Source organism: Lissotriton vulgaris, chromosome 1_1 (genome assembly GCF_964263255.1).
Source record: "Lissotriton vulgaris chromosome 1_1, aLisVul1.2, whole genome shotgun sequence".
Lineage (NCBI taxonomy): Eukaryota > Metazoa > Chordata > Amphibia > Caudata > Salamandridae > Lissotriton > Lissotriton vulgaris.
The window spans coordinates 1,878,684,319-1,878,703,267 of NC_141685.1; the positions used below are offsets into that span (position 1 = coordinate 1,878,684,319).

Sequence of the window (18,949 nt, forward strand, 5' to 3'; positions counted from 1 at the left end):
CAATTCCTCCATAGCACACTGAAAACATGTTACCTCTTGTGTATTGTTTTGGTTTGTTAATTACCTAACACGTGCACTTTATGTGCAAACACTTTTCACATTTTAGCAAAAAAATGATCTGATACAATATTTGCACTTTTAACATACTTACGCTTTGCTTTTACAAATACAAACTTATTTCAACGTATCCAACTAACTCTTCATCTCTTGCTATTGTTGTTTATAGTTTGTGTGAATTGACTTCTTCCATCTTGTCAAATCTCTATATGCATTTAATGTTGTGGGAGAAGTTCTCTGAGGTAGAAACATGCTATAATGGGGCAGCATGGGCTGCTCAACAGGTTGAATTTGCCTGGGTCACAAAATCAAATGGGACCAAATTTAGACACTGTTGTTTAAATTTTATAAGTCTAAAAAAAGGTGTACTTTAGCTAAGGGTCTCAAAGACTGGAAGTGACCTGGCCACTCCGTATTTCTGAGAGTTGTCCAAAAACTGCATGCTTCTCCATGCCCAGTAGAATCTGCTGACATTAGTTGACTTGCAGGTTGAGCGCAAAGTGCTCAACCTGCAAGTCAACTAGCGGCATGGTCGGAAGAGCCTGCTTCCTTTTCAGGAAGGGTGGATGAGGCCTGCTGAGTTACTTTTGGTCTAGGCCTACCACAGATACAGCATGGACTCCATTAATTAAAATTTAAAATTGTCATCACTTCTCTATTTTCAAAGCATGTCAAGGCTTTGGCTACTCAGGCTTGATTTGGAGAGGAAATTCTGATATTACTCCCGGCTTGGCACAATTATGGTGGTGATATGGAGTTCAGTTTGCGTTGGATGCATTTTTATAATCAGTTCTTATCCAGCGTTTCTGAACCCACAACTTTACCTTCTCTTTTCTCTCTACTTTTGGTTCTCTGATGGACCTTTCTTGTCGCAGTGAGGGGAAAGAGAGTTAATCTTTTGTTTGCTATCTAATCAAATACATTTAACAGTGTAACCTATTGGCTACACAATGAGGACCAGGAATTGGTAGCCAGAAGGTATATTTCATATTAGTAATCAGATTAAAATAGATCACTCTGAAGACCATGCTATAAAGTTAAAAAAAAAAAGAGAACGACACAGGGTCTTGACTCCTACCCAGCAAGGCTAAGTCAAATATACATATAGAACAACACAACTGCCAATACTGGACTTGATTACATACGACGCTGTAGTATGTGAGAGACGTATTATCTAAACGGATTTGGTTCGTGTTAGAAACAAAGCTACGGGAGTCGGGCTTGCGAAGCTAAAGGCGCCGGCACATACACAAAGTCCCGGTGGGAGTCTACGAAATACAAACCGGGCACTCCCGTACTTCGCCCAACGTCAATCAGACGTTTGGGATAACATCACATACCCCGACTTTGAGACACCTGTTCAGGATTTTGAAGAATTCATGTTGGTCCTGAGGAGAACCCCACAATAAGGGGTTCGAAACGCGTCGACCCTTCCCCTATTGTCCATACCAAATATTAGAAGGACTGTAGTAGGAAACCATAAGAGTTATTCCAACTGACTCTGTTATACTACATAAATGAAAAAATAACTAGGGCTCATATTTGTGTATATTAAAGTAACTGTTGTGACAAAGGGCCAACCCTCAGAGGTATATGGTGTTTGGTTTTGAATGTATGTACGTTGTATGTAGTGAGTTAGGTTTGTTGTGGATGTGATGTAAATTTGTACAGATAATGTTTGTTATTGTATAAAGTGTATTATTTTGTATATAGTCTGTATATGCACTAAAAAATATTTCTGATAAAAATGAAAATGATTTAGAGTAGTCAAACAAATGACTTAATAAACTAGTGACGTTAGTAAAAACGGACCGGTATGTTTTATTCATAACAGGTTCTTATGTTAAAAGGATTGAAGTCAAGTCCAGTATTGGCAGTTGTGTTGTTCTATATATAAAGTAAAAAAATGACAGTCCCAAAGAAATTGAGGCTGACTAATATTAAACAGACAAGCTACGCAGAACAATAACATCAGGATGTGATGCTCAGAAAACAATCTAATGTTATCTTTTTTATACATTAGTAATCTAAATGTTCCAAGCACAGTCCAAATCAAATTAATAGTTCTGTTATCCAAAGAGTTTCAGAAATCAAAGAGTTTATTCTAAGATATAGGGACAAGGCATAGCAGCTTAAGTAGGGCAGGTGTTAGCATCTCAGGCAAAATACAAAGGGAACATAGAGGTCTACCTTCTAAAAGTCTATGCAGGGGCAGTTGGAATCCTAAAAGAGATCGGCAAGGAGCCCAAGAAAGGTTCTGCCTAGAGTCTGTAGAAAGGTATTCATCAAAGAGATCTAATAGAAGTCCGGAAAGGATCAGTAGAGTTAGTCTCCTCGAAGGGGACAAGGGCATCTATCAAACAAGGCTGTCAGCATATTATAATCCATAACGTTTGTAGGTGACACCCCTTTGTTCACATCACTGTCAAATGTTCACTGTTTTTGTTGCATTCTTTATGTTGCAGACTGCAACATCCATATAAGATCTGACACTAGACATGGGAACAACATCTTTCTCTCACACCCAAGTCGGAAAAAAATAGTCCTTTCATTTGCCTTCTGGTTTCCTATGTACTTTCGTCAAGGCCATTTTCTCAGGCTATGTATCTATCTCTAGTACAGAAATGTACATATTCTATACTAACAATATGTGTGATGTGTATTTCTGCAAGGAAGCCATGTTAGCAGCAACTGAAATACAGTATTTTATAAAATGCAGAATGATGAAATACAGGCCTAACTATTAAGTCAAGTTAACCATTAAATTGTATGGTGCACATTTAAAGTGTGTGCCCAAATGAACCTAGATGAGCATAATTATTTAATACAGTTTAGTTCATATCGCATAAAGCATACTGTAAATAATATAATTACGCAAAGGCAAGTGTAACTAAGAACTAAATTTGAATGTGCATACATGTAACATTAATGCATACATTACATATGGATTATCGTTTCAATTGCAACAGTATTCTGCACATGTGCGGATGGTTATTAACGACTTTTCAAATCATTACATGTTATACAGATGATGTAGCACACGTTTAGGAAAGTCGGGATTCTTCATCCATTAGTTATTAAACGAGAATGGTTCCTAAAATAATCAAGCTTCATTAAAATATCTTTATCAACATGGTGGTTGAACAGTTTCTTATGAGTAAATTCTCTAAATCGACCATAAATGCACTCTTTAATAATAATGTCGAGTGCAGCTTTTCATCAATCATTGAATTAAGTAAGAAACGTGCTGAGTGCACGTTTTTGTCAGATCTCTGTGGACACTTTCGACGTGTAAAGGGAGGACAGCCGTACGCTGCGCCCCACTTACAAGCAGGCAGCTGCAGTCAATTCAGGTAATTTTTCATTTTTGAAAGTTTGGGAGTGAGTGGGTGTGAGCGCACAGCACTAGGAACATTCAGAAGTGCACACCTCATATCCGTATCCCTTAAACAGGAGTTTCAGCATTTTCATTCTCTGGAAGAAAATTGCATATTAACTACTGAGCTGTACACTTTCTGGGCTTGCGACCTCTTGAGCAGGGCACAGAAGCATACAGCGTGATGTGCCTAGTAGAATACGTCACTTTGGTATGTGCGTACACGCCATGCAGCCGTTCTGAAATGCTTTATTTGAGGGCGAACTACTGTCACTAGCAGGCGACAGTCCACCGCAATCCACTACACTTTCAATTGCAAACATATTCGTGCGAGTTCCGGTCATCTAAGCATTTTTCTTGCTGCTAGCTAATGGTGCTGGCAGTTTCTGCTTCTGAAGTAATCATTTGTCGGTTAGAGGGGCGTATGAATGCAGGCTTTTCCTGGCAAGAATTCTTAGTCTATGGAATGCTGTCAAATATTTATGGTGGAACTGACAGGCTATCAGTTTTTGGAAAACTGATTAACTGTAAAATTCTAGGAAATATATCAGCGGCGTGTGAAAATACTATACCCCAGTTTAATAAAGTCACTACAATATTTAAATTAGCACAAAATATTGAATGCCTACTTGCCTAGAACAGAGCAAACTGCACTGAAATTGCAGAGCGGACATTGTATATGGTTGTGTACCGGATGCACGAGGAAAGAATTTGTTGACTAATGTACATGCCAAGATGAAGTTATTTGCTTGCAAGAAAGTGCCAGATGTACAAAGCCAATTTGCTTTCACAAAGCTCTTGTAAAATCGGAAGGTTTCCTTTGCAAAAGGGCATTTCAATACTGTACTATCACTAAGTCAACAGGACCACCCTTCCATCGAACTTTACTCCTGTCTTGGGGATATTACGAGCTGGATGGACAAATCTCATCTTAAGCTTAACAGCAACAAGACGGAGATTCTGGGTATAGGCAACCAGGCACACTTCCGCCCTGAAACCTTGTGGCCCCTTGTATGGGTTGGCCCCCTGTCCCAAAGTCTGATATTAAAAGCTTGGTGATTTGGCTGGACCAAGGCCTTACGCTAAACACCCAAGCAAGGAAAACTGCCGGAACATGCTATGGCCTCTTCGTACTTCCCGCAAAATTCTCCCTCTGCTCCCCGCCCAGTACGGGAAGATATTGATTTAGGGACTCATATTGTCTAGACCAGGGGTCTCCAACCTTTTCTGTAGTGGGAGCTACTTCTGGTCCGTGAAAATTGTCGTGAGCTACTAAAGGCCAAATAACTCTTTTTTTGAGAGACGCCCTACGCCCAGTTTCATTGACTTTAAGCCTAATTTCTTCTGAGCCCTTAGTGTTGTTTAAAACAAAAGGGGCCAAACTCCATCTTTTGAAGTGACAGACAGCCGCAGGTTGTGCTACCTGAAGCAAAATCTTGTCTTGCTTGGATGCATTCCTGGAAAGTATAACGAGCTATGTGGGATACAAGCCTAAGACCTCCTTTTGTGAACCTCAATCAACTTGTTCATACACTGCAAAAGTTAAACCTGAAAATATATTCCTTACCAAATGTGATTTTTTAAACAAACCATTTTAAATATAATTTTCCTTCAATTTATTATGAATGTGGATGACGTGCGAGAGTCTGCTACAGACTTTTTGCAGAGAAATGTTGTGTTAATGTTCATGCAATATCCATTAAAAGTTTCTTTTGATCAAAACAGAATATCACATATTAGAAATGGGACAGCTTCACAGAGACTATTTGCAGTATTGTTAGTGAGCTGCTGCTGTGTCATCATAGCTGCCAAGGTTTTAAATTGCCATGTCTGACATTTTCATAATTTCAGTGTAATTATGAGTGACATTTCAACGACTATGAGTGACACTTTCTCACGAGCAAAATCAATCAATCATTGAAGACGAAGGAAAAATATCAATATCAGAAATTACACCAGCCCTGCTAAGTACAATGCATCAAGAGTTGGACTAACGCACACAGATGCCAAGTCTTTAGCATGCATACCCGTTAAATGTTTATGTTTATACTACTTATTAGTGGTATTTACGTCCTATATCATGTGTGACACTTTTAATAACATTTTATCAAGAGAAGTTAGAAAGAAAGCGTTTATGGGACAAAATATCAAATCATCATCCATGTGTTCAAACACCTAGAATTGATTAGATCACCAATTCCACCATAGGAGAGTTTCGGATTTCTAAAGCTGTTGTGCATCAGGTTCCATAGTACTGTGGTTCCTCTATTTTTTTAATTACCTTCAAAATCTATTTTATTCATTGCAACAACTAACTGCCCCACAATCATTAACAACCTTAAAAACTCCTTACTTCTCTCTTGCCTCCCTTACCCCCCATCATTGAAATTCCTGCCCAGAGGCCTCAAAATAAACATAACAGGGACAGGGCGGGCAATGACCACGCTTCAGAGGGGACAAAAATAAGACATCAGAGGAGGCATTATTAAAGACAATAGAGAGGGCACTACTAGCATTGTTGTCATCAAAGGGGTTAATAAGGCCTAAAAGAGTACAATGGCAAGGCGTCTGTGAGGGCAACCAGACACGAAGATAATATGGTACCAGCGAGGGCAATAAACAGGTACTGGGCATCAGAGAGGGCAATAATACAGCATCAGGGAAATGGAGGACCAGAAATATCGGCATGATACCTACTTTACTTGGCCGCTGCCCAGTCGCAGATGAGTCCTAATGTTTGTGTGTGCGGGGAGCTGCAGATGGGTGGCACTTCTAGGCAGCACCTCACTACGGCCTGCTAGGGCTGGCTGCAGCACTGCAGGCTGCAGAAGGCTGAGCTCAGGCGAGGCCTTGATTCCGGGACCATTTGCCGCCTGGCCCTGGGCCTCCACACAGTGATTGGGTTGCCGCTGTCCTGAAGTTAAGTGAGGGGCCGCCCAGTGACACTCTCCAGGCAGCCATTTGCGGTAAAATCCCTGGGTCATCACTTCTCCAAAGCATCTGTATTTGGTCTTACTATCGAAAACACACATTCCTATCGTTGAATATTGGATATCAACACATGCATAATTTAAATGAGCGTGCCTGTGCTCTGTCAATGACCTGGCCACAGAGGCTATGAAAGAGTTTAAACGAGATCTTAAATTCATAGCGGTTCTGAAGAGTGGAACAATTACATTCTTTTTGGGAGTTAGCGAGTACCCATGTGAGATGGTTAACTTAAATGTTAAGTTCTCAAGTAATGGATGAGGTATTTTACTAGAGGTCCTGCACTCTGGCTGGTTATTACAAATCATGTATATTTCAATGCGGAGGGAAGAGCTTTTCTTTATCGTGTGCCTTTGGTAAAGAAAACTGAAACTTGGCAACAGACTGCTGTCCTGATTTATAGCCCAGAGCTGGAAAGTGGGAGAAAAAGATATTATCAGTCTTTCAATAGCCCGTGGCATACCAGCGGCTAAGGGGCACATCGCAGCTCCAGTCTAGAAAACAATGCATTATGCCGGTGTTTCCTGGCCAGGTCAGTGCTTACCGTGTTTGATCTGCTGCTGCAATATGTTCCAATCGAGGCAGAAAAAGGCAGGTGGTGGCACTCGTAGCAGTTCAATACTGCTTGCGCCACCTGCATGGTAGCAGACTTTCCGGAACACAATCGAGACTGCGGTGCAAAGCTGTGAAAGGCAGGTGGCGTGGACCCCAGTTCCGCAACAGCGTCATCATCTTTTGCCCTGCCCCGCCCCAGCTAAGCTCAGTTAGACCAATCTGAGCAGCTGGTTTTGGTGATGGCAGGAAAGGCTTTGAAAATAGGCCTAAGAACCATAAATGACAAGAATAGGCTATAAAATTGAGACGCAATGCGCGAGCTACTCATGGGGGTTCGGTGAGCTACCGGTAGCTCGCGATCGACCGGTTGGAGACCCCTGGTCTAGACTGGACTATGGTATTGCCCTTTACCTCGGCGCTCCAAAGAAAGTGATGGCTAAACTTCAAGCTGTGCAAAATACTGCCGACCGGCTTCTCACTGGCTTCAAAAACCGTTGTTCAGCTAAACCAGCCCTTAGGTCAATTCATTGGCTTCCCATACTGGAAAGAGTACATTTTAAGGCCCTATGCACCACTCACAAAATTCTGCATGGTAAGACCCCCCTATCCTACAAGACCTTATTGTTCCATATAAAACCAACAGAACTCTTCGGTCCACACATCTTCATTTGACTTCAATAACTGGATTAAAAGGGCGCGATCAGGAGGCCGCCTTTTCTCTTACAATGCCTTTAAATTGTGGAATTTGCTTCCAATGAATATTCGCACCCAGCCTAACCTCCTTTCTTTTCGTAAGCTGTTGAAGACCTGGCTGTTCCCTTAATTCCTCCTTTCTCGCCTCACTCATTCTATCATTAGCGCTGGGACGCTTACGGGCAGCCATGCGCTCTAGAAATCTGTAAACATAAACATAAACTAATTTTGCGATTCAGTAAATGGTCGCCAAATTGCAAAATGATGTAAGAAATGCATAATGAATTGCTATTTGGAACGATGTGTTTAGTGTGGCCCTTCTAAATTGTGATTCACAATGCAGTATGTTAAAGTTTGGTCATGATAATACGGTTGGAAAACCTTGAAAAGTTACTGACTCAAGAGTTTGGGTGGTAACCCATTCCCTTTTGTCAATGTAAAATTCTGTGGACTATTCTCAAACACACTTTTCTCCAGCTATTTCTTCAAATGCAGCCCTGTTTCCCATAATGAAAAGGTGTTGCATTAAAAACATAACATGATCACAGACACGCTGATCATTTGACTCCAGCAGGCCACAATCCCTCTGATGGCAACCAATCGGAGTGAGTCTCATTTTACGGCCTAGCTCATGAATAGAAAGGAAATAGGTCAAATAATGAATAATAATTTTGTTAACTGACCTGTTAGTACATAGACCAGTTCACAAAATTATATTCAATTCGCAAAATGTCAGTGTACAATATGCTACCACTTTTTGCAAATCAACTTTTGCACATCTGACCCATAAATCTTAAAAGCCAAAAAGGACAAGTAAGTGGAAAGGTATGTTTGTAGAAGTTCTCTAAAATATTGAAAAATTCTGAATAAGTTGATCTTTCAGAGAAAGTAATTTCCAGTTCAGAACAATAAGACAGGAGAAGGCTCAACCATCTGAATGGGTCTTGTAGACATAGGGGAGATCAGTAAGGTCTGAGAGGACAAGCACAGGAGGGGGTAAGGAAATATGGTTTTAGTCTCTCTCCCTCCAAAAATCAGGACCCAAAATGATTATGGATTGGGGTGCTATACAAAAGCTTATATCTACTATGGGCTGCATGGGTGGGCGTTCAGTACTGCACAGTTTCATGCTCCATCCACTCGCTTTAAATGGTGAGTCAATTATTGCTATACTTTGCAGCACTTTGTGCCATGAAGGTGCCCTTGCAGAATCTTATGAAAACTACTTCAAGGAGTCTTAAACAAAATTTGTTTGGGCGCTGGGAGCCAGTGTAGTTTTACTAATTGCTGAAATCAACCCTTAATTTTGCTTAAACTGTTAGGAATTGAGAGCATTCCAAATATCTGGTGTATTCTGAATAATCTGGATTAATTCAGTAAACCAAAAACAATGGATAGCCATAGCCCAATTAAAATGAAAGAGTCACCTATATCATCAAACATTTGCCATTAAGAATTTGAAATGGATCAATGTTCCTCAGGATCTCAATATTAGAAAACAGAGAGGAGTTGACCTAACAGCTAGGGCACTCAACCTTGAATCTGGGGAACTGGGTTTGAGCCTCGGCAATGGCGCTGAATATCCTGTTGTTCTGGGCAAATCACTTAATCTCCCCGTACCTAACAAAATAAATAAATAAATGTGTCCTCATGTACTGCAACTGCTGCTATGTACAGCGCTCTGATACCCGATTCGGGTCAAGTTCGCGCTATATAAAAAAAATATATGAGGGGCAAGTTAAAGGTCTGTGCCTAAAGTAATTCTCAGGTTTGACCTGCCTAAACTGATATGTGAAGTGGTCTAAATTGAGAGGCCCACCATGCAGTGGTCTATAGTTCTAGGCGGGCATCCAAACAACAACTCTTTTTTTGGTCTAAGTTTAGTTTTAGAGAGGCTGATATAGAGTTTGACAAAGAGAGTACTACATCACAATGTGTATGTTATAGAGTTTCTCAGAGGACTACTTAGGAGGCGATCCACCTTGTGGCTCAAAGAGAATGGATCATTTAGGAATATTGGTTTAGTTACAGTTAAATCTGAAATAACATCTTTGAAAGTGAGAGACTACTTAGGAGGCGATCCACCTCGTGGCTCAAAGAGAATGGATCATGTAGGAATATTGGTTTAGTTACAGTTAAATCTGAAACATACATCTTTGAAAGTGAGAGTTTGAACCTTTACCAAGCGTTTTTACATGGAGAATTGGCATTAGATAGCATATGTCTGATGCTAAAACTGTCAAATACGAATGAAAATATTATCGAATGTTATCAGTTTTGGAGATGAAGTAGTCTGAGACACTTGCAAAGCTCTACAAAAGTGGGAAGATGCACAATAAGAACCGTTAGACTATTCGTTTTAAAAATAAATCCGTAGTAATTTGCATGTAGAAAAACATATTTTTGCAACATGATTGGAGACCATCTCCAAATGTCTGATATAATACTGAAATACATTCCACAGTAGCACTGATTATGAGTCAGGCAGAGCAGAATTATCTCAATGAATGCCGCTCCACCTGATTGCGAGTGGATCTTTTTTCCAAACTCATTTTTTCTGGGTGAAAACACCAAACCTGATTGTTACAGCCGACAATTCCATATTGAAAATTTGCATGAAGCTTTGGCTACAGTAGCAGAAAGCCTCATTTTCCGTTATTCTTCTGACAAAGGGGAGTTTTAATGCTAGGTCCATCGTGGTTTGTTCTGCCTGTTTGGAAATCTCGTTGATGCCTAGGCATTCATGGGTATGTTTCTCTGAGACAAAACCTGATTTTGATGATTTGTTCAAATAAATATTTCTATGAGTTTCTGTGTCCTTGGGACATAACCAGGCCTTTTATGACATCACACTTTAGTCAGAAACAAGTTCATGCCTTTTTTAAGGGCTAATCCTCTTAATACATTATAGAGAAAATCGAAATTCCTAAACTTGTGGATTTACCGTGGCATGTGTTTGAAGACAATGACACTCAATAAGTTCATTTCGTTAAGCCATCTACAGTATATTCAGATAACTAAAATATTTATATAGTTTGATATAAAGAGAAGGGCAGGAGACTAGGTAGATGGCAGCTTGGAGGAATTCAAGGGGAAAACTGGAGTCAAAAGGTTGTTTGAACTTGAACTCTTGTATTTGAATTATGTTTTATTTTTTTATGAAGTGATGACATTGAAACAAACATATTATATATAACCCTACATCATCCTTAGTTAAGATGTGCCTTGATGATGACCTTAGGATATTTTGTACAATATGCACAGTTCAAGCAAGAAGTAACACTCAAGAGTGCATAGGCCATGTCTAGTTCTTCATATGTTTATTTTATTTGATCTCGACTGCTTTTCAAATGCACTTTCCTTTTACATAAATTTCAACCTTCTGAGGTGTGTTTTAAAAAAAATATTTTGTTACATTGAAATACACATTGTAATTTGTTTTTTTAATTTTGGAACGTGCCTTGTAATTTCATGGTCCTCAACCAAAACATCCAGCAAAGGTCTCACACATGGCACACTCAGTGGAACCTAGGTATTATTAACTAGTGTTGTGCAACAGGTAAGTGCCTATTAACTGTCAAAATTAATGGCTCAATATCAATCGTATTTGTTTTATATATTCAAGGTTGGTTTACTTGGAAGAACTGGCTCAGGGAAAAGTACACTACTGTCTGCCTTTCTGAAGCTGATGTTGACACAAGGAGACATTGAAATTGATGGAGTATCATGGGATAAAATCTCTCTCCCTAAATGGAGAAAAGCATTTGGAGTCGTACCACAGGTAAGAATTGTGGATTATCAAAAATGTACCCAGCTCCAAGTAGACTTTCTAGATTTAACAGTACAAATGTTATAACTAAAGTAGTCATCTTATAAAGAAAAACCAACCAAGCGTACTCACCTGCCAGCAAGATGCCCAAGATCAGTTTGTAAAATTCAAGGCTGCAGCTTTAGGCATAATAAAATACATAGTTTGAAATGACTGCCCCATGAATTGAAACATTTAAAACTGAAATTGAATCTCAACACTCTTACTAATGGAGATAATATTGCCATGATGATCTAGAAGCACCTCTGTCTTAGTCCTCTAAATTTAAGCCACATCGACCACCAGTCCTCCTACCTTTACCCCTTATTTATTTGCCCACTCTTTCATTTTCTCATACTTCCTTCCTAGTTAGCTACGCATATTCTATGATGGTGGCCATGCATTTAAAAGGGGCATACCATGGCAGGAGTGCATGCCAATAACAAATATTATATCAATAAAATATAGAGTTGTATTGAAAGCACTCAAAAAAGGATGTGTTTGAGGGACATCATTTGCATATTATTAAGCAATATTAATTAGTAGTCAGTTGTGTAGTAAAGAGAAAAGTCCAACACAATCAATGGAAATATTATATTATGTAGTACATGGCTATCAGCAGAGCTGTCACAAGGTGGAATAGAGAGGGCATAATGCCCCATTCCCTGTCCTTTGCAGCACATCACTCATCTTGAGCAATATTTATTTATAGATTTTAAATTGCAAGCAAACTTGCTGCCTTCAACAATAATGAAGCAGTTGAGGTTGCCAGACCACCGTGTGGGGCCTAACACCCTGTTTTCTCTTAATATGGACAACATTTTTTTATAATACTTAGAAACAGGTGTTTATAGCATCCAGAAGGTACAGCATTAAGTTTTAGCTCCAGTCCGTGTAAAAATGTCTGGCAAGCCTGGCCATCATTAGTAAGTTAAAGAATTGTCAAACAAAACTGTAAAATGTAAGGATTGGCAAAATAACTTTGATCATCTTATTATTTTTCAATGAACAGCTAAAAACTAACCCTGACCGATGAACTCCGCTCCGTTCGCTGACTTTGCAGAGTTTTTCGTACTCCACGTTAAACGGAGTTCTGAAAAAACTCCACCCCGCATAGCGAAGCGGAGCTTTTTACCTCGCTTGGGTTCATCAAAGTCAAGTTGGAGATCACAAGCATGGAAAATCAACCTCCTGGTGAGATTTCTCAATGCAGGGTGGGTCAGGTTTCTCATTGCGAGTGGTCGAGTATGCTCGCGACCGCTGGTATTGAGAAACAGCCCGTTCGTATTGAGAAAGTTGCCGCTCAAGTAGAAATGTACTTGAGCGGCAGAAAACGAAAGCTGGGACCACCTGTGCTGTGCATGGTGCTGTTTGCGATGATTGCACAGTGCGGGCAAGCATTGGGCACTGTGCAATCACCGCGAATGGCATTTTTCTATCGTTCTCCGCTGCTTGCGCAGCTTCGCGAAGTGCGGCGGAGGTTTGTTTGCACTTCGTGGTGTTCCGCATAGTGCAACTCCGTGAAGTCTGCCCAGGGTTACTGAAAACCCAAGGATGATTTAATGTGAAAGCTGCTAAATTGAGTTTCTCCACTGAGGCATGGGAGAAAAGAATGGAAGGGAATGGTGTGCCTTAGGAACAAAATGCAAAAGTAAAAGGACAAACGAATGCATTTTGACCACATCTATATTTGCCCTTTTGTTGATGAATTAATCATCGTATCCTTACTTCAGCTCATAATCATGGACCTTCTGATTTCAGTTCGGGCTTGAGCCGTTTCTCCCTATGGAACAATGACACTCAAGCTGAATGGGAACAAAACTGAGGTTAGGATTTTATGCAAGAACCCTGCTCTCTAGGGCCCACCAAATTGTCCTGCTTCCTTAGGTGCTCTGCCTACTCCATCCTCAAAGGTAAAGAACGTCGGCTTCCTTCTCGGTGACACGTTATCTATGAAGTTGCATGTGTTCTAAGGTGATGGCCACTTATTTTGCAGTGCTCATGTGGCTAAAAAAGATCCTTTGGTTCCGTGTAAAAGACTGTAATTCAGGCCCTAATCATCTCCAGATTAGATTATGGCAATGTGCTACATTTGGGAGCCGACAAAGCCAGCAGTGAGTGCAGAATGCCTCTGCTAAGCTTCTTTAATGGCTGCCCAAATCTGCTTCAGTTTCAAATCTTCTTAATGAGCTGCATTGGCTCACGCTCTCAAATCGTATCAAATTCAAAGGACTATATTTCATGTTTAAGGGGAAGACCGGACTTGGTCCTCACTACATTCAGGATTTGGTACGTCCGCATCATCCTTTTCATTCCCTGAGATACTCAAATCGGGCCTTGTTCACGGTGTCTAGGTTCTGTTTGTCTTGCATGAAAGGATATATGTTAGACCTGGCATAGCTTGGCGTGATTACCCCTAACTTTTTGCCTTTGCCTCCTGTGATTTAGATGCTGTATGTACTTGCCAATGCTAATCACTGTGCAAGTACAGATGTTCTCTGTATAAATTGTAGTTGTGATTGGTTGTCTCTGGTTGGTATGTTTACCTTACCAGCAAGATCCCTAAGTGATGTGCACTTTATGAGCCAGGGCTAGTACTAAAGAAATGCGCAGAGAGGGAACATAGGTCTTCAGTGTAGGGCCTGTGTGCATTATGCTAAATCAGCATGTTGTCCGACAAGCGCTACCACTTGTCAGGCCTGACTTTCCCTTTTGCATATACATTGGGCACCCCTGTAAGATGCCCTAGGTAACCCCTAGTCAGGGCGCAGTGTAGGCAAAAAGCAGGACCAGTGCCAGTGTGGGTGCTAGGCCCTGACAGTGGAAAATACTCCATTTCATTTTCCCTGGTGAAAGGGCCATCCTGCCCATAGGACAGAATGGGGGAGGCTGGGTGTAGTATTGTTAGTTTCCCAAGAATTGGAAATGTAACAGTGAAGTTTGCTATGTCTGAACTCACTGCATCATTAACGCATCTTTTTGGGTAGATGGTTTTGTCGCTGTGTGTCCAGAAGCAGCTCTTTGAGAAAATGGCAGAGTTTGTGCTTTAGACCTTTTTGTGTGTCTCAGCAGAATGTGAATTGCCTGCCTGGATCTGGCAGAGGTGAGAAAGGCTGAGGGAACTCATGCCCCAGGGGAGGGGTGGAGACAGCGCCATGCTGCTCTGCACCTTGAGCAGGGAGAAGGAGAGGCTTTGCGAGGTGCGGAGGCCTGGGTCAAGCCATAAAACAATAGACCCATCTCCTTCTGAGTGATTAAAGAACATAGGTGTGAAAGGACGGGCACTGAAGTGGCTGCAATCTTATTTGACGGGTAGACAACAGGCTGTGACCATTACACCATTCACGTCTGCTAAGACCCTGGTGCGCCATGGGGTGCCACAGGGCTCTGCAATAAGCCCAATTTTATTCAATGTATACCTGTGACCCTCTAATACCTATTATCAAGTCCTTTGGAAATGACTTAGTTAATTACGCAGACAACACCCAACTGGTGTTCTCCCTGGAAGGGGACCAGGCAGTAACTAAGGACATCTTCCAGGAGTGTATGCAACAGACCTCTAACTGGCTCAGGACAAACTCCTTACAATTTAATGGTGGAAAAACCAAGGTCGTGTACTGCGCCACGGCCAAAATGTCTCGGCAACCGCCGTTGGAGTTCCGACTCACCCCAAGGATAAACAACTGGTTAAATGATGATACTTGTAAAGCGCACTGTTACCACATCTCGGGGTGTCCTGGCGCTGTAGAACGCTGGGGGACCCGTCCTGACTTTCCCTGTGAGATGGTCCCTTCTGGATATCTCCAAGGTGAAACCAGGCATCCCCGGCGTCTGTGGGGGGCCGTTGTAGAGATGAGGCAAGCTTAATGCTCAGAGTTGCCGAGTGTGATCCCTGGTTAGAGTAGGCACTGAGGCGAGAATTATCGAGTCCGTTGACCCTGGTCCACGACCCTGCCGCGTCGGGAATTGAACCCTGGTCCCGGGCCCTTCTCTGCTTCCGGGTCTGCCGCCTCTAACCAGTGAGCCACACCACTCCAGTTAAAACAGTGTGCAACCTAGGGGTTATGGTAGATGACAACCTCCAGATGGAGTCCCAAGCCAACAAAACAGTTGGCATTTGTGTCTCTTTAATTTGAGCACTTCGCCAGATTCTCCCACTACTGCCTAGTGATTCTAGATCTCTTGTAGAGAGGAGCATTATTCTGAGCAGACTAGACTACTGCAACTCTCTGTATTTGGGAGCTCCACAATCTGTGCTGTTGAAATTGCAGAGAGTCCAGTCCATAGCAGCAAAACTACTGCTAAATAGGCAGTGTAGATCTTCAACAATGCTGGCTTTAAGGTAAGTTCATTGGCTCCCCATCAGGGAGAGAATTCAACTTAAGTCTCTCTTTGTTGTATTCAGAGCAGCACATGGTCTGGGCCCAGTACCTCTGCAGAAAAAACGTACCTGGTATAACCCTGGGAGAAATCTTCGCTCTTCCAATGCACGTCTGACAAATGTTACTAGATTTAAGAAAATCAGGATGGGAGGAAGAGTTTTTGGAGTAGCAGACTCACACCTCTGGAATGGCCTGCCCCAGAGTATCAGACAATATAATTCTTTGTCTCTCTTTAGAAAAAGCCTGAAGACCTAGCTCTTCCCAAGGAATGAGCAATACATCTGGCAAATAGGATTCTTATTGTGCTGGTGCCATCTGATAAGTTGAAGCGCCAGGTTACCTGTAGGATGACAGTACGACAGTACAAGAACACAATACAATACAATACAATACAATGCAAAGAACCAGGACCCTAGTATCAAAGAGAGGACAGTGACACTGGGGGGGATGCGCAGGACTGATTTAGGGAGGGGTCGGGACCCCTGAACACAAGAAAAATTCAAAGACACTGAGAGGTATAAATGAAAGTACTGTAACCCCTAGACTTTGGTTATGTTGATGATGTTGTCAAGAACGGTTTCGGTGTCGTTCAGAGAAGTGCTGGGAGCGCCTTGAAGATGCCGTGGACTGGTCGAGTCTCTGGCAGCTTTGACCTGTCCACGATCTGGAAGAAAACCTCTGCCTCAGGAAGAGTTGCTGAAGAGGCTACGGGAGACACTTGACCCTTGCTTCATGACCTGCGCCTTGTGGGCAGTTTGTAGCTCTTGACCGAGGAGAGACTGGTGGGGTACACAGTGGGTTGTGTCCCCCCTTCTTTCTGAGCAGGACTTTGCTGTGTGCTGCGTCGTGTGACTCCCTGTTTGGAAACACAGGAACATAAAATTTTCCAGGAAGTCTCAAGTGGTGCAGTGGTGGGACGTGCAGGGTTCGTGTCTTGGTGCGGCTACAGTTGTTGGAGCGCCTGTGGATTGTGGGCATCGTGGAAGAGAGCTGAGATTTGGGACACGCAGGGGGTGCGTGTTGCAGTGCAGTCCAGGCACTAGTGAAGAGTGCTGGGACATCGTGGGCACTAAAAAGGAGTGAATCTCCGACACGCGGGTCGGCGTGTGGTGGTACAGCCAGGGCATTAATGGAGAGCGCCTGGTACCTCGTGTGCACCAGGAGGAGAGGTGAGACTCAGACGCACAGTGTGCATGTCGTAGTGCAAATCGGGCGTGGTGAGCGCCTGGATCAACGTGTGCACCAAGAAACAAGGCGGGTCTCCAGCATGCAGGGTACGTGTGGGGGTGCAGGTGCGGCACTAGAGGAGAGTGCTTGAAGATTGTGTGCACCAGGAGACAGAGCGACACTCAGACGCACAGGGTGCGTGTTAAGGTGCCAGCCGAGGCGTAGTGAGGTGCGCCTGGTCATCGGAGGCTGGAGGAGGAGTGAGTCTCGGATGCGCCAGGGGTGTCTGTCAAAGTTGCCACCTGAGGTACTGGTGAAGAGTACCAGGGAACGGTGAGCACCGGGAAGCGGAGAAGTCCTAACAGCACTGGAGAAGAGGGCCAAATGATCAGGCCCTCGAAGGTAGCGTAGGGTGGCACCAGCATTGAGTAGAAGGCTTTGTGAAAGGAGTCTGTGCTGAACGTTGGCGGCCCGGACTGGCAGCCCCGCAGGAGCTGAACTACCGGCTCGAACGCGCCATAGCCCGTAGTGACAAGGTTCTGGGTTGAGGCCAATCCACTGCTGCAGGAGTTGAAAGTAGGGTCGTGCCCCCCACAGGTAAAGTAGATCATCGCCTGGGGTGGGGTGCGGGCTTGGAGGGACACTCTCTTGGACTCTCGCTGCTGGCTGCTATGTGCGCCTAATGCTTCGGCCCAGATCTCGGCCAGTGCTGGTCCCAAATGGGGCAGTACAGGGGCCAGGGCCCAGAGTGGAACTTGGGTGTCATCGGTGATCCGTGTTGGGGGCAACCAGTCGCATAACCTCTAAAAAAAGTTGTATAACACTTTGCATATTTGCTGCTAATGAACTATCGAACTATTGGACAACGTCTGACACTAGTGGTGCTTAACGAACTCAGTGGTTAGTGCGCTACGCACTAAGTTATGTTTCTCTTGCAGGATACAGGATCCTAGCGTAGTGCACTGTGCCTTTCACCAGGCCGGGTCGCCCCCTTGCTCATCCTGCTGCCTCCTGCTCCAGCCTGCTCCTGCCTGCATTCCCTGCCGCATTCTTCCTCCCAGAGGCCCCCCGAGCGGGCCAGCCTCTGCAGTGCCGCCCGCTAGCCCGCTAGCCCGTTCCCGCTGCAGCTCGCCACAGGCCCCGCCCACCACCGGCCCATTGGCCGAGCCGAGACCGACGCCCAGCTGACCCGCCCATCGTCCCCCTTCTTATGACGCCCCCGGAGCGACCGCGCAGCGGATGCGCGCAGCGGACGCGCGCAGCGGGAGCACTGAATGAGCGCCGAAGGCGCGCCAAAGGTAAGCCCGTCTGCGCCCGTCCGCGCCTGGACCGCGCCCAGCGCCAGGACCCCTGGCCCCCACCGACGGAAGACGACCCGACTGTCTTACAACGCCACCGAACTCATTGCACTCAACACCGGCGGGATCCCTGGATGCTACTGAGCCACCCCGAGTCGCACCCACGGACCCTTCAGCTGCCACGCCTGCAAGTTCACCTGCATCCGGACCTGCCCCACACCAGCACCCGCCAAGCCGAACACCAGCAGCAACCACCTCAAGTGCATCCTGCTCAACACCCGCTCCGTCCACAGGCACGCCATCGAACTCTGGAACATCCTCGACACCACAGCTCCTGACGTCGCCTTCCTCACGGAAACCTGGATGAACGACTCCTCAGCGCCCGACATCGCCATCGCCATCCCAGAGGGCTACAAGATCACCCAAAAAGACCGCGTCAAACAGACTGGAGGAGGTATCGCCCTCATCCACAGGGACACCATCCACATCACGACCAACACCGACGACACCCTGAAAACCGCCGAACACCTACACTTCCAGATCCGCACCGACCCGAAGACCACACTCAGAGGCACCCTGATCTACCGACCCCCGGGACCACGCACACAATTCAGCGAGGACATCG

General features: G+C 43.9%; 1 protein-coding gene across 2 annotated transcripts in view; it reads left to right on the forward strand.

Annotated features, from left to right (window-relative positions):
* CFTR (CF transmembrane conductance regulator) overlaps positions 1–18,949 on the forward strand; it is a 1,194,762-nt gene that overhangs the window by 1,115,196 nt on the left and 60,617 nt on the right. For both annotated transcript variants that reach the window (XM_086919414.1, XM_086919415.1), the window contains one exon: positions 11,295–11,450. In XM_086919414.1, coding sequence (XP_086775540.1) covers positions 11,295–11,450 — 156 coding nt within the window. The remainder of the gene's footprint in view (positions 1–11,294; positions 11,451–18,949) is intronic.